The sequence below is a fragment of the Galendromus occidentalis genome, unplaced genomic scaffold, assembly GCF_000255335.2.
Source record: "Galendromus occidentalis unplaced genomic scaffold, Mocc_1.1 scf7180000077477, whole genome shotgun sequence".
Taxonomy (NCBI): Eukaryota; Metazoa; Arthropoda; class Arachnida; order Mesostigmata; family Phytoseiidae; genus Galendromus; species Galendromus occidentalis.
Genome location: NW_003805465.1, coordinates 1,314,674 through 1,329,727, shown reverse-complemented (window position 1 = coordinate 1,329,727; position 15,054 = coordinate 1,314,674). Strand labels below are relative to the sequence as shown.

General features: G+C 52.0%; 1 protein-coding gene across 1 annotated transcript; it reads left to right on the top strand.

Moving 5' to 3' along the window:
* The first annotated feature begins 164 nt into the window (after nucleotides 1-164).
* Nucleotides 165-14,470, top strand: Nipped-A (Transcription-associated protein Nipped-A). The gene is made up of 13 exons (XM_029111948.1): nucleotides 165-252; nucleotides 384-433; nucleotides 600-1,077; nucleotides 1,228-2,627; nucleotides 2,750-2,963; nucleotides 3,146-6,492; nucleotides 6,651-7,358; nucleotides 7,499-7,846; nucleotides 7,971-8,113; nucleotides 8,506-10,534; nucleotides 10,679-11,417; nucleotides 11,842-13,979; nucleotides 14,099-14,470. Exons 1-13 carry the CDS (start codon nucleotides 183-185, stop codon nucleotides 14,189-14,191), a joined length of 11,757 nt encoding a protein of 3,918 aa, XP_028967781.1. The 5' UTR covers nucleotides 165-182; the 3' UTR covers nucleotides 14,192-14,470.
* Nucleotides 14,471-15,054: the final 584 nt, after the last annotated feature.

Genomic DNA, 15,054 nt, shown 5'->3' with positions numbered 1-15,054 from the left:
AATGTTAGCATCGATCTCGATTGCAGATGAGTGCCCCACCGACTCCAAGTACGCCGTCGGGAAACGTGATGCCGAATGGTCAGGCACCACAAGCGACTGCAGGCTCCGCTGCAGGGCCGTTCAGTGGCACAGCTGGACAAACGGGCTCGTCTTCAACGGTTCCCCTTCCTGCTCCGTCGTCGATGCTGGATCCAATAGCTCAAATGAACACCTACAAATCGTATGTCAGTCTTCTGACAGATCCTTCAGCAAGTACGTATGCGCGGATGACGAGGATGTTCCTCCGGAACGCAACGGGTGGATATCGATATTCGATACTCGTCAAATCCCCCTTCCCTTCCTCTCCCCAGCGAGAATTTATCCTCGACCTCACAACTTTTCAGAGGATGACTCTAAGCAGAAAGCGGCGCAAGAGCTCAGCGAGGATTTCGAGGTAAGAACCCGGTGAACTCCGAAATCACGGGACCGCGTATTTCCACTTGAGAAATAGAATGATAAAAACAGATAGAGAGAAGATAAAAAAAACGATAAAAAAGCTAAAACAGATACCGAAATGAACGCATCAGATATCGATCGAGTAATTCATGTTTTTCCCTCAGACCATATGTTCATCGCCACAATACGTACAATTTCTGCAACATTCGATGCCGATTTTTCTGCGAGTTCTGGAAGAAGGCGAGCCACAATACATCGCAGAGCATTCGATGCAGATCACGCGGAAACTCATTTTGGAAATACTCCATCGGCTGCCGACGAACGAATGTTTGCGGAGCCATGTCAAGGCGATCCTGAGCGTAATGTTCAAACTCTTGGAAGTCGAGAATGAGGACAACGTGCTCGTGTGCCTTCGCATCATTATCGAGCTGCACAAGCAGTTTAGGCCACCATTCAATTCGGAGATCTCAAAGTTTCTTGTGTTCGTGAAAAGCATTTACCGGGGGCTCCCAAATCAATTGGAGAAGATCTTTGAGCCCCGCGAAGGTGCTATCAGGGTACAAGATATCACCGAAGTGTCGATGGACACCCTCTTGAACGAGACTTTCACGACCACGGTGGTTCAGGTCGGATTGGGGGATGGTAAGTCTAAAACCCGCCCTGATTCCGGGGTTTCCAAAGCTGGATTTTTCCGAGCGGCGATATTTCCTGAAGGAGTTTCGAAGCGGACACACCGAAGTTCCCCAAAAATCACGGCGGTTTCCGGCTTAAGTTCGCTTCCCCATCTTGCAGGCCCATACGCATCGGTGAACATCATTCCCAAGGCGGTTCTTTCGCTGAAAGTCCTCGCCGAACTTCCCATCATCGTCGTGCTGATGTATCAATTGTACAAACAAAACGTTCATCGCGACGTTGCGGAGTTCATTCCGCTAATTCTCGATACGATTGTCCTGCAACCGTCGGAAGAGTTGCGGGCTCACAAGGATTTCAACAGGGAAGTCTTCGTCGATTTCATGGCTGCTCAGATAAAAACCCTGAGCTTCCTCGCTTACATCGTCAAAATCTACCAAGATGTCGTGAATGCTAATGCGACCCAGCTTGCAGACGGTATGCTCGCGCTGCTCACGTCGTGTCCGCCGGAAGTTGCGCATCTCCGTAAAGAGCTGCTGATAGCTGCGCGTCACATACTAGCTACCGAACTTCGCGGTAGATTCGTCGGAAGCATTGACAAGCTATTCGATGAGAATATTTTACTCGGGAACGGTTGGACAGCGAACGAGAGCCTTCGACCGTTGGCGTATTCGACGCTTGCTGACCTGGTGCATCATGTACGGCAGAACCTACCGCTGAAGCACCTGAGTGCGGCTGTCTCGGTTTTTTCCAAGAATGTTCACGATGACAGTCTACCGATCTCGATACAGACGATGTCGTGTAAGCTCCTCCTGAATTTGGTCGAGCCTATTAGGGGTAAATCTCAGATGGACGCAGAAGGGCAAAATCAGGAGCAAACCATGATACAAGGACGGGAGCTTATCACGCGTCTATTGCAAGTATTCGAGATGAAGTTTCGCACAATGTCACGCGTTCAGCTGCCGGCGCTCGTCAAGGCCAGTAAGCAATTCGCCGAAGAAAGCGCCTCGGCGAAAGTCGCACTAGCGGCGAAAGCCACCGACGCGGCGGGTACGTCATCGACGGTCGGTCCGAGACCGAATGAGATCGTCGTCAAAACGGAGCCGCCGTCGGCGAACCCGGTGTCGAGCGCTTCGAACGTCAAGACCGACGGCGGACAAGCCGCCCTCGGTTCTAAGGGCGACAGCGCGGTCCCTCCGTCGCGTGCGAGTTGCTTGGCCGAGCTACGGAACACTCCGAGCACGCCGTACTGCAATGTCGTTGACTGTCGCGGACTGATCAAAACTCTCGTTTGCGGGGTGAAGACAATTACCTGGGGGATTTCTGCGTGCAAAGCCGCGCCTGCGGGAGCGGATGACAAAACGTTCCAAACGAAAGAAACTGTCATCTACACGCGTCTCGTGAAATACGCTCTGCTCACTCTCGACATCTACACGTTGCCGCTGCAAGTCTCCACGGGGAACAACGCTTTCGTTCTCCAGGGTTTCTCGCCAGCTGTGCGTCCGCAGTTTCCCACGCCTACAGCTGCGGTATTGGCCCAGAAGAGCAAAGAAGAGAAAGAAGTAAGCTCTTCACGGAATTCTTGTGTACTCGCGTGAATATTTAAAGGATTTTCGAACGAATTGTCATTCCTATGAAATTCTTCCGCTCTGAGGGATACTGAGCTCAGCGTGGCTTTTTGCAGGTGTTGGATTACTTCGGCGGAGTTTTCACGATGATGACTCCGGCTATGTTCCGCGCCGTTTTCACGGCGACAATCGATTACGTTGTCGAGCGCTTGAACAAGAATCCGCTTCTTCAGACTGTGGCTAATTATCTCCTGGCGAACAGAACTACATCTTCCATATTCGCCACCATACTCGTGGAATATCTACTCGACCGAATGGACGAGATGGGCTGTGAGTCTCGTTCCGAGAACGCTCTTCACACTGATTTGAATCAACGACCGAATCCGAATATGCAGCAGCTCGTATGACCTCTCATACGGGCCAGAGCTCCGATAGTAAGGGTGTCCGTACAGAAGATTCGGGTGTCAGTTTTATCTCCGCGTCCGCTCATTCCTTCGGCTTCTTTATTCCAGCGAACGCGGAAATGTCCGGGCTGTACTTGAAACTCTTCAAGTTGGTGTTCGGATCGGTGTCTTTGTTCCCAACCGAGAACGAGCAGATGCTCAAACCCCATCTCCACAAGATCGTGAATCGCTCGATGAAATTGGCATTGAGTGCGAAGGATCCGTACAACTATTTCCTGCTTCTGCGAGCGCTCTTCCGTTCGATAGGCGGTGGTTCACATGATCTCCTCTACCACGAGTTCCTCCCTCTCCTGCCGACCCTTCTGCAGGGTCTAAATCAGCTGCAGAGCGGTTTGCATAAACAGCACATGAAGGATCTTTTTGTCGAACTCTGCCTAACGGTCCCTGTTCGGCTGAGCGCTCTGCTCCCCTTCCTCCCCATGCTCATGGACCCTCTGGTTTCGGCTTTGAACGGCAGTCAGACCTTGATCAGTCAAGGTCTCCGTACTCTGGAGCTCTGTGTTGACAACTTGCTCCCTGACTATCTCTACGAGCACATCCAGCCGGTGCGAGCGGAATTGATGCAAGCGCTGTGGAAAACACTCAGAAACCCTCAAGACAACGTCGCCCAGATAGCCTTCCGCGTACTCGGCAAGTTCGGAGGAGGCAATCGGAAAATGCTCGTCGAGCCACAGAAGCTGAAGTTCAGCGAGTATCCGCTCGACGGACCGGCGATCCTCGTTTCGTTCGTCGATCATAAGATGCCGATCTGGATGCCGATGAACCGGCTAGTCGAAGTGGCCTACGATACGCTGCGGACTTCGAACGACGCTTTCTACAGAGAAAAGAGCTGGGACATTGTCCGGGGCTATCTGCTCTCTCATCTCACACCTCTGGAGACGAACATTCCGGTCGAAGCGTTCTTCAGGGATGCCGCCTTCCAACGCGGACCAATCGCGCCGTACAGCGTTCTCTACATCTGCCAACATCAGCTGCACCGAAACACCCACAAAACGGCCGTGAAAGCGATGTTTTGTGCGGCCAAGAAGAACGATAACCAATCGGACGCTTTCGGCTTCATGTTCCATCTGGTGAAACACTACACGATGGTCGCCGTGAGCCAACAGGCAGGACCTCTCATGGCAGTGCACAAGCAGGCTTTCCAGAGCGGGAAGCTGAACTCGTTCATGGATCCCTTGGTCCTCGTCGACGCCATCGTTGACATCATGGGTCTCGAGGACAAGGATCTCTATACCAGGGGCGAATTGGCTGCATCTGTAATTATCGAAACATCAGTGACGCTGTTGGGCTCTCGTGAGCGAGCCTCATCGCTTCCGCTGATCGAGTACCTCAGCGAGCGCGTGTCCTCGCTGTGCTACGATCGAGCGTGGTACGCCAAAACCGGCGGCAGCCTCGGGGTTCGATCCCTGATGGAGCGACTGCCCCTGATTTGGGCTCTCCAACATCAGTTGCAACTTGTTAAAGCCCTCTTGTTTGTCATGATGGACCTCACCTATGAAGTGTCGAACGGCGCCGTAGACCACGCCAAGACAGCTCTCGATAAGCTCTTGGTGCTCTGCGGTAGCCCGCTGCCGGACGGGACGTCCGACGAGCTGATCGACGCACAGAAGAAATCCTTCAACGACGTGACGACGGAGCTCGTCCGGCAAATTACGTCGCCGAATACCTGCGTTCGTCAGCAGGCCATGGACAGTCTACGGGTTCTGAGCGACGTGACCGGCAAAAGCATCACCGAGATCATGGAACCTCACAAAGACGCTCTCAAGGAGATCCTTCCACCGAAGAAACACACGCTCAAACATCAGCCGGTCAACGTTCAGATCGGACTAATGGAAGGCAATACGTTCTGTACGGCGCTCCAACCGCGGCTGTTCAGTCTGGATCTGGAACAGCCCGAGCACAGGCTTTTCATTCAGGAACTGTTGGCCATCTGTGATAACGAGGATCAGACCTTGATGAAGAATGCCTGTTACAAGAATTCGCAGAGTCTACTCGGAGATCTGAGAAAGGCGGCTTTGAATTGTCTCGCCACCCTACACTACATCGACAACGAGCCGCACCGCGAGAAAGTTTTCACCGTTTTGTACAAAGTCCTGAATTCGGCCAACGGCGAGCTCCAAGAGGCCGCGTTCCAGTGCATGAAGAAATTCATCAGCGGCAACGGAATCAAGATCGAGACCGTGCACAAACACATTCGCGGCCTCCTGATCCACCTCGCCGAGTTCAGACACGTTAATCTCAGCATTCTGCAACGCTTGAGCTATTTGACGCTTCTCTTCCCTCATACGTTCAACGACAAGCTGTGTGACCAGCTGCAGCTTCTGCTCCGACGCTGGTTTGAGATCTGCATTCAGAATAAGAGTCAGGGAAAGCCGATGAACATCGAACTGAAGCAGTGTATTGCGATCATCGAAATTTTCCACCAGGTCCCCGCGGCGAAAGAGACCCTGATCGAGTCGTTGGTTTCGACGATTCTTTCTCATGAGAAACTCCTCCTCATCGAAGCGGCCTCGCCCCTTCACGAACCCTTGGCGAAGTTCTTGCGGAAATATCCCGAGAAAACCATCGAGGTCGTCATGTCGGACGCCGCGGTTCAAAACCATCAGTACATCAGATACTTCGAATATCTGCTGAAGGGGGACAAGGGACAAGAGCTCCGGAAGGTACTGCTCGACAATCCGCTGGTGATCGGGAGACTGCTCGCGGTCAGCTTGACACCGACGGGCAAAGCCGCCATCGCGACCGCGTTCCCGAATTTCGATATGAGCTCGATCCCGCAGCTGGCGAGCGCCAACGCACGCTACGACTTCGAATATCTCGGAGTCCGAGCTATCGGCCTACTGATCAAATTCGAAAATCAAACGGATTTCCTGGTGAAGAATCCCTTGATCGTGGCCATGTTGCGCGAGATCTGGATTTCAGACGAGTTCCAGACGCGACACACCCAGAGCTGCGTGGAGATCTCCGACGCCGACCACTGGCGCACCCCGAAGCTCATCGTCAAGTCGCTGCTGCACTACTGCAAGCAGAATATCGACGACGTTGAGCTGCTCTTCCAACTGCTGAGAGCCTTCGTCAATCGATTCATCGCTGACTTCAAGTTTCTGAAGGACTTCATCGAAAACGTTGTCGTCATCAAGTACACGGTGCAGTGGAAAAGAGAAGCGTTCTTCAAGTTTGTCGCTCTATCTGAGCGAGCGGTGAATTTTCCTCAAGAGCTCATTGCAAAGGTTCTGCAACACATCATCATCCCTGCGTTCACGGACTCGTTCGAAAAAGGCAACGGACCCGAACTCATCGGAAGCGAGCCGACTCCCGATCAGGATTTGGATGAGAATGTCATCTCCGTTTTTATCCTGAGAGTCATCGACAACCCTCGCTTGACGTTGGATTCGGTGAGAGTCTCTTCCTGAATCTTTTTCCCGACGTTCTGACAAAGCCATTTATTGTCTCGTCTGTTGCTACCCCCGTATCAGGCATACGCCTAAATGAATGAATCGATGAATAAGACCGCCATTGAAGGACTTTATCGAACCTATGAATTTATTCCCAGGTCCGGATCCTGCTCCTCCAGCTGTCCTGTCTCTTCGTCGATCAGGCGTCGCCGCACATCCACGACGCGGAGAACAAAAGACAGGGCATCAAATTGCGCCGACTGATGACATACGCATGGCCTTGCCTGCTACCGAAAAATTCCGTCGATCCCGCTACGAAATACCACGGGCACCTCCTACTCGCTCACATCATCGCGAAATTCGCTATCCATAAGAAGATCGTGCTCCAGGTATTCCACAGCCTGCTCAAAGCTCACGCTGTGGAAGCCCGCACCGTTGTGCGACAAGCTCTCGAAATTCTCACGCCCGCGATGCCTGCGCGTATGGAGGACGGAAACCAGATGCTCACGCACTGGACGAAGAAAATCATCATCGAGGAGGGTCACACCCTGGCGCAGCTGGTGCACATGCTCCAACTCATGTGCCGGCATCACCATATCTACTACCCGGTGAGGCATCATTTGATCGCGCACATAGTGAGCTCCGTGCAACGGCTCGGCTTCACCGCCAACGCGCAGCTCGAGCACAAGAAACTGAGCGTGGATTTGGCCGAAGTCGTCATCAAGTGGGAGCTGGAAAGGATCCGAGAAACGCAGGACGGCGCTACGAGTGACGTGAAACCCAATGAACAACAGGTCAACCTGAAGCCTCTTGAGAAAACTCATACGGATGCGATTGTGAACTTCCTCATTCGAATGGCGTGCCAGGTACGGTCGTGAGCCTTGCGCTCGCTGTCATAGACTCGAGTTCCGGTGCTTGTAGCCTTTCTTGAACAAGCCCTCCGATCAATTACCTACTTTTAATTTAGACCTCTGGCAGTAATTGTTGAATTTTTTTTCCGTACCAGGTCGGAGACAACGTTGCCGCCGCAACGGCAAACGCTGCGAATTCTACAGGTGTTGCGATGATGAACGCAGCCAATCCAGCTAGCGACGCTCTGTCCAAGCGTTGCCAGTTTTTGTTGAAAACGGCGTTCCGGCCCGAGCTCTGGGCGGACGCAGAGCTGAAACTGACTTGGCTCGAGAAACTCCTTGTCACCGTCGAGTCAGTCTCGCAGCCGAACTACCCGAACATCTGTTCTTCTCTCGATACGCTGGCTCTCCTTCTTACGATCCTCCGCAAAGAATCGATCCTAGCCGCGTTCAAGCAAGTCCAACGTGGGCTTGCTGCCTGCATGAACATCTCGATCCGAGCGGTAAGCTCTTCCACCCCCTCATCGAGCGGTTGACGAGCGGAAAACGACACGAATCCGGATATTTCGCCCCGTAAGCGACCCTTGTCCCCATCGGTGTTCCCTCCACGTCTGCATCTCTTTCCAGGTCCTGAGTAGTTTGTACACAGTGTTCTCCCGCTTGATGAAGATCTTCCCGCCGGAGGCGAATTCCACGAAGTACGAAGAGTTGGAGTTCCTATACACACAAATGTTCAAGGTGGTCACGGATGGTCTCACGAATTACGAGAAGTGAGTGAAATCTAACGTGTTTCAAGTTGTTGAGCTGCCACCCTGGAATGAATTTATTTTCTCTCTCTGATATGTACTGAATGTTCGTTCACGTCCTAACAGTAATAATAATTATGATGATAATAATGATCATATCGCCTAAAGCGATCAGGAATTTTCCGATGCATGAATTTCTCTGTCGGGGCATGCCTACGTTGCCGTGAATCTCGAATCGTTTGCGTATACGTTATGATTCAATGTGTACCGTTCACAGGAAGGTTACGCCGAAGTTAAAGAAAAAGTCCACGTAATTCGAATATTCTATTATCCCTAAGTGTTCAGTAGATAATTTCGGATGACGACGCGGTAGCTTAGGACAAGTCTGATTCGATCTCCCGATTTTTTTCTTCCAGAGTGAGCATGGCCAATCCTTCTCTACTCCACGGACCGCTTATGGTGCTCAAGGCCGCATGCTGGAGCAATCCATGCTATATCGATCGGCTCATAACACCCTTCATGAAAACCTTGTCCAAGCTGCAGCGAGAACACATCGCCGGATCCAACGACATCAATCCGAATCCAATGGGTCTGGAGCTCCTGATCCTGTGCCTGGACCTCGTCAAATACAGAGTGGGAGTCATGGGCCCGGAAATGCGGAAGACCTATATCGGCCAGATTCTCGTACAACTCATAGAGAAAACTCCAGAAGCCAAGGTTCTGCGAGCCATTACGAAAATGGTAGACGAGTGGATTCGGAGCAAAAGCCCTTTCGCCGTCAACCAAACTCCAAGCCTACGCGAGAAATCGATCCTACTCGTGAAACTCATGTCGTGGGTGGAGAAGAAATTCCCCGACGATCTCGAGCTCCAGGCGCAATTCCTGGAGCTTATACATTTTGTGTTCTGCGATCCGACGCTAAAGAACTCGGAACTCTCCTCGAAACTCGAACCAGCTTTCATGGCGGGCCTTCGATGCGTGCAACCTCACATCCGGGCGAAATTCTTCGAAATCTACGACCAGTCGATAAAGAAAAGACTCTACGATCGTCTCGTGTACATAACCTGTTTCCAGAACTGGGAGACGATGGGAGCCCATTTCTGGATAAAGCAATGCATCGAGTTGGTTCTCGTCACTGCCGTCATGGAGAATACACTCGAGCCCGCGCCCGGAGGTCCTCTGATCCCCGCGTTCACAACGATCGCGACCCAAGCCGACCAGAACATGCGTACGCCGTTCACGTTCACGAAATACGAACCAATGGACACCAGCGAGTCTATGCCCGAGGACGTACTCGAGTTCAATTTGAACGATCTGAAGCTTTCGGACAACGCCCCGACGGCGGCAAATATCTCGAAAAATTTCCACGTCCTCAACAATACGGTGCGCGTCATGAACGAGAACCGTAAGAGATTCAAAATCGAGTACGCGCTCTCTGCCATCATCCAGCTCTGCCACCACGACACTACACTGGCTCAGCATCTCTGGGTCCAGATGTTCCCGAAGATCTGGAAAATCCTCGGCGAGAAGCAACAGACCTCGTTAGGTGTCGATTTGGCGGCGTTCGTTTGCTCGGGCATCCATCAAACGCAGAAAGACTGCCACCCGAACGCGATCGGAACTTTCTGTGAGGCCTTCTCGCACTGTTCCAACGTTCAGCTCAAGCCCACAGTTGTCAAGTACACCGGGAAATCGCACAACATGTGGTATTGGTCTACCCTGCAGCTCGAGCACGTCGTGGCGACAGCGGACAAAACGCCAAAGCGTGCGACGAGCACCGCCGTCGCTGCACAACAGCAGCAGCAGCAACCATCCCAACTGCAGCAAGCCTCCCAGCAACAGCAACAACTGACTCAATCTCAGCAGCAGCCTCAACCAATGGACTGTTCTGAGCCGGATCAGCAGATTGTCGCGACCCCTCCACAACTCACGCTCCATCAAGAGGCGCTAGACTGTCTCTCGGAGATGTACAGTCTCTTACGCGAAGATGATCTCTTCGCCGGTTTGTGGCAGAAGAGAGCCACGTTCTCCGATACGATCACAGGCGTGACGTACGAGCAGCACGGCATGTTCGAGCAAGCTCAGGCAGCCTACGAATCGGCGATGTCCAAAGCCAAAATTGAATACGCACAGAATCCCGCGCCGGCCTCGGTTCAGAGCGAGTTTCGACTCTGGGAGGAACATTGGATCCGCTGCACGAAGGAACTAAATCAATGGGAAGTGCTCCTCGAATACGGCGGCAACAAAACGGTGCAGAACATGCACCTCGTTCTGGAAGCTGCGTGGAGAATCCCCAACTGGTCGTTGATGAAAGAGGCTCTCGGCCAAGTGGAGCATAACTCGCCGAGAGAGTACCTCTGGAAACTCAATCTGTACAGAGGATACGTAGCCATCTGCGATTCCAGCTTCAAGCCCGAAAATCAGTCGGGGACGGTGGAAAGACTGGTGAGTTTTCTCCTAGATTACCAAAGGTCGGTCTGGCGATCGGGAGTTGGCTCTCAGCACCTCGAGTGTTATAATGCGTTGCTCGGCCCGCGGTCTGAAAAAATTGAATTTCTTGTCATCCGATTGATGTTTCTTACTTCTCAGGTCGAAACGGTGGCGTCGTGCTGCATCCGTGAGTGGAGGAGACTCCCACAAATTGTTTCAAACACCCATATACCGATGCTGCAAGCTTCGCAGCAGATTGTCGAACTTCAGGAAGCTGCTCAAATTCATACAAGCCTCACGCCGACGACAACGTCCACGGTCGGACCAGGAAGCAAAAACATCATCTGTGATATGCGAGCGATTGTAAAAACGTGGAGGAAGCGCTTGCCGGTTCTGAGTGATGATCTTTCGCACTGGAACGACATATTCACTTGGAGACAACGCCATTATCAAGCTATAGCCGATCACTTCCACAACCCTAGCAACCCGCCTCCTGCGGACAGCGCCCAGGCCAACAGCAGTATGATCGGTGTGCACGCGTCGGCTTCGACAATAATCCATTTCGGGAAAATCGCTCGAAAACACGGACTCAGTACTGTCTGTCTGGACTCGTTGAACAAAATCCACACTATTCCTTCGGTGCCCATCGTAGATTGCTTCCAGAAGATCCTCCAGCAAGTCAAATGCTACCTGATCATGAGCGCGCGCTCAGGAAGCCAGACCGAGGCCCAGGAAGGCCTCGAAGTCATAGAGAGCACAAACTTGAAGTATTTCAGCAAAGAGATGATCGCGGAGTTCTGCGCGCTCAAAGGAATGTTCCTATCTCAGCTGGGTCGCTCGAACGACGCCAACAAAGCTTTTTCTGCTGCCGTGCAGCTGCAAGACACGCTAAACAAAGGTAAGGCGCTCGCCGAAGGTTCCGCGTCAAAGACATCGGACCACTCAACCTTAATTGTCCGATATATATTTTCCCAGATAGCATGTTTGTGGAGAAAAAATCAAGATAGCTCAAATCGTATATCAGTGCTCTAATGTTCCAATATGTTTTATGCTTTATTGAACATATGAGCATTCGAATATCACTGATGAGTCATTTGTCATGATACATGATAGGGATTTTATGCTTGAAATCTTCCAATATTCAAAAGTTGATGCTCGAATTCGAGGATTTATTATAACTCAGGAGAAAAATCGTAGTAATGTTGATGCATGAATTATGTTTCACTCTTTGAGATTAGCGGCTCGGTTATAATAATCATAATTAATAATGTATAGGCTCCGCTGTTCGAAAAGCTCACACTTCATCAATGCAATTCTTCCAGGCTGGGCTCTATGGGGTGAATACCTGGAAACGATGTTCACCAAAGAACCATTCGCCGATCGCAATATGCAAGTGGGAGAATACGCGGTGACATGCTACCTGCACGCAGCTCGCACTTCGAATGAAGCTAAGACCCGGAAACACCTCGCTAAGTTGATCTGGCTACTGACGTACGATAACGAAAAGTTCCAGTTGAGTGAATGCGTAGATGAATACTTTAGCGGGGTGCTACCGCAACTATGGCTTCCTTGGGTGCCCCAACTCTTGACGTGCCTCGTACGTCAAGAGGGGAAACAACTCCTCAATCTGCTTACGACCGTTGGTCGAGTCTGTCCCCAAGCCGTGTATTTCCCCATCCGAACGCTGTACCTTACTCTAAAAGTCGAGCAACGCGAACGCTTCAAGAGTACCGAAGCGGACAAGGCGAAGCAAGCCAGCGCGGCGAACGCCAACCTGAACGCCTCCACGAACAACAGCAACGAAAACACCGGAGGTCACGCGCAAGGCAGCAACGGTCAAACGCAATCCGCGAACCAGCTCCGAGCCACGCCTTCGATGTGGAGATGCTCAAAGATCATGCATATTCAACGGGACGTCCACCCGACCGTCCTGTCGAGCCTCGAAGGCATCGTGGACCAACTCGTCTGGTTCCGCGAAAACTGGTATGAAGAAGTCCTCCGTCAGCTCAAGCAGGCGCTGACCAAGTGCTACGCCGTTGCTTTCGAGAACCGGCTGCAGGTCAGCGACGCTACGGTCACGCCGCATACGTTGAATTTCGTGAAGAAGCTCGTCTCGACATTCGGCGTCGGCATCGAGAACGTGGTCAGCGGCGGGGTCGCGGCCACGTACTCCACGACCGCGAGCGAGAGCCTCGCCAAGAGAGCGCAGGCCACGGCTCAAGATCCAGTTTTTCAGCGGATGAAAGTTCAGTTCACGGCAGACTTCGACTTCTCGACCGCGAACGCCATGAAATTGCATAATCTCATCGGCAAATTGAAGAAATGGATCAAAATTCTCGAGAACAAAACGAAACTCCTGCCGAAGACCTCGCTCATCGAAGAAAAGTGTCGATTCATGTCCAACTTCTGCCACGCCACCGCGGAGGTCGCCCTGCCCGGCGAGTTTCTGCTGCCGAGAGGGAATCATTTCGTGAAAATCTCAAGATTCATGCCGCGAGTCGACGTTGTCCACAAACATAACACCGCCGCTCGCCGTCTCTATATTCTCGGTCAGAACGGAAAAGTCTATCCGTATCTCGTCGTGAACGACGCCTGTCTCAGCGACGCTCGACGTGAGGAACGTGTGCTGCAGCTTTTGCGAATGCTAAACCACTTGCTAGGGAAACAGAAGGAAACTGCGCGACGCGGTCTGAATTTCACGGTACCGAAAGTCGTCGCCGTCAGTCCTCAGATGCGACTCGTCGAGGACAATCCCTGTTCGTTATCGTTGCTCGACATCTATAAACAGAAGTGTCAGGCTAGGAGCACCGAGTACGACACACCCATAGCGAAGTACTACGAAAAGTTGGCGTCCGTTCAGGGACGAGGAAGTCCCTCGAGCCATCAGGTTCTCAAAGACATCCTCCGAGATATACAACAGACCCAAGTGCCCAAGACGCTCCTCAAGGAGTGGGCCGAAAGCACCTACGTAGACCCCACAGATTTCTGGACTTTCCGGAAGCAGTTCTCAATCCAGTTGGCTTTGTGTGGATTCATCGAGTTCGTCCTGCACTTGACAAGACTGTCACCGGACATGATTTACATTCATCAGGATAGCGGCTTCATCAACGCTGCCTATTACAAGTTTGATGTGAGCGATTCGTCCGGTGAGCTCGACCAGAGCCGTCCGGTTCCGTTCCGTCTCACGCCGAATATCGCCGAACTCGTCACTCCGATAGGGATTCAAGGTCCCATGTGTGCGTCGATGATTGCTGTGGCTCGATGCTTCACTCAGACGGCTTTCACGGCCCTTCTGAAACCAATTCTGAGGGACGAGATGATCACCTGGCACAAGAAGAATCACGAGGATCACGGCTCCGCTTCCGAAGCCCCACCCGACATGGAGGGTGAGAAGCTCGTTCTGGCGGTTAATAAAGCGGTTCTGGCGATAACCGCAAGGTTGAATCGTAAGTATCCCCCGGTTTCCCGAATATCCGTCTATTCTCGAATGCTCGAGTCCCTTAACTACGCGAGCACTCGTACTCAGTTTCTTCCCGTTTTTTTGCAGTTTGCGTCCCTGGTTCGGCTCAATGCGAGAAGGGAGAACCGAACAAAGTTCAGTCTCTGCTAGCTGCTGCGGCCAATGCGGAGAATCTCTGCCGAATGGATCCCGCTTGGCATCCGTGGCTGTGAAGTCGGTCCGGAGATATTCAATCAGCTTACGCTCGTTCTTCAACGACACGATAAGCCTCATTTCGACTTCCTGCTCATCATCATTATCATCTCTTGTGTATTTCATAAAGATATCCATGGAAGACGTGTGATCGAAAGCAATGCAACGAGTTCACATTTGGTGGATAGGACTCGTGTGTTTCGTCGTCATCTTTCGAAGGTCTGATGCAGACTCCGAAAATCTCTGCGAAGAGATACATCTTGAGCACGACGTATCGTTCCTGTATAGTCTCTTATCCAGAGGAGCTTGAGGGAGAGAGTGAATTTACTCGCGTATATGACGAAGGCGGAAGATTGTATAGCTACTCTTCGGGTCGTCCTATAGGCTAAGAGCTGAAAATAAATCCCGAGATAATACTGTAAAATCCACCCGGGGCGAATATTCTCCTCCTTCTTATAATAAACTATTTTTGTAATCGAACCGCTCCTAACCTTTGCTCGTCATTACCTCGTGGATCTCGTCTTATCAGTATCCGATAGGGAGAGCATATGCGGGTCGTAGGTCCAGAACGTATCCCCCATCTACCGGAGGACTCACGACGATGGTCCATCCGAGCGATCATCTTCGGAAGAGCTCTCTGGGCAGCGGGCAGTTGCCACATCAGGCCGTTCATAACAAGGACTTCGGGTGGGCAAAGTCGAGCGGAGCCGAGTCTCGGGCGATTTGAATTTGGCGCCATTACCCTCTGAGGGTCGTCAACAACACGTGGGCACGCTTGCTAACAACTGTTTGTAGACTAAGACTGTCGCCCGGTCGGGGCCGGGGAGCGATCAGCTGGTGGCGGCCGAGCGAAGAAATTCCCGGCGAAACGAGAGGTTCCCAA

What these genes read in the sequence shown, in the direction of transcription:
- Nipped-A (XM_029111948.1), top strand. Translation starts at nt 183, where the DNA reads ATGCTGGATCCAATAGCTCAAATGAACACCTACAAATCGTATGTCAGT. An exon ending in TCATTCGAATGGCGTGCCAG is followed by an intron (nt 7,359 to 7,498) that starts GTACGGTCGTGA and finishes TTTCCGTACCAG; the next exon opens with GTCGGAGACAACGTTGCCGC. An exon ending in CGGGGACGGTGGAAAGACTG is followed by an intron (nt 10,535 to 10,678) that starts GTGAGTTTTCTC and finishes CTTACTTCTCAG; the next exon opens with GTCGAAACGGTGGCGTCGTG.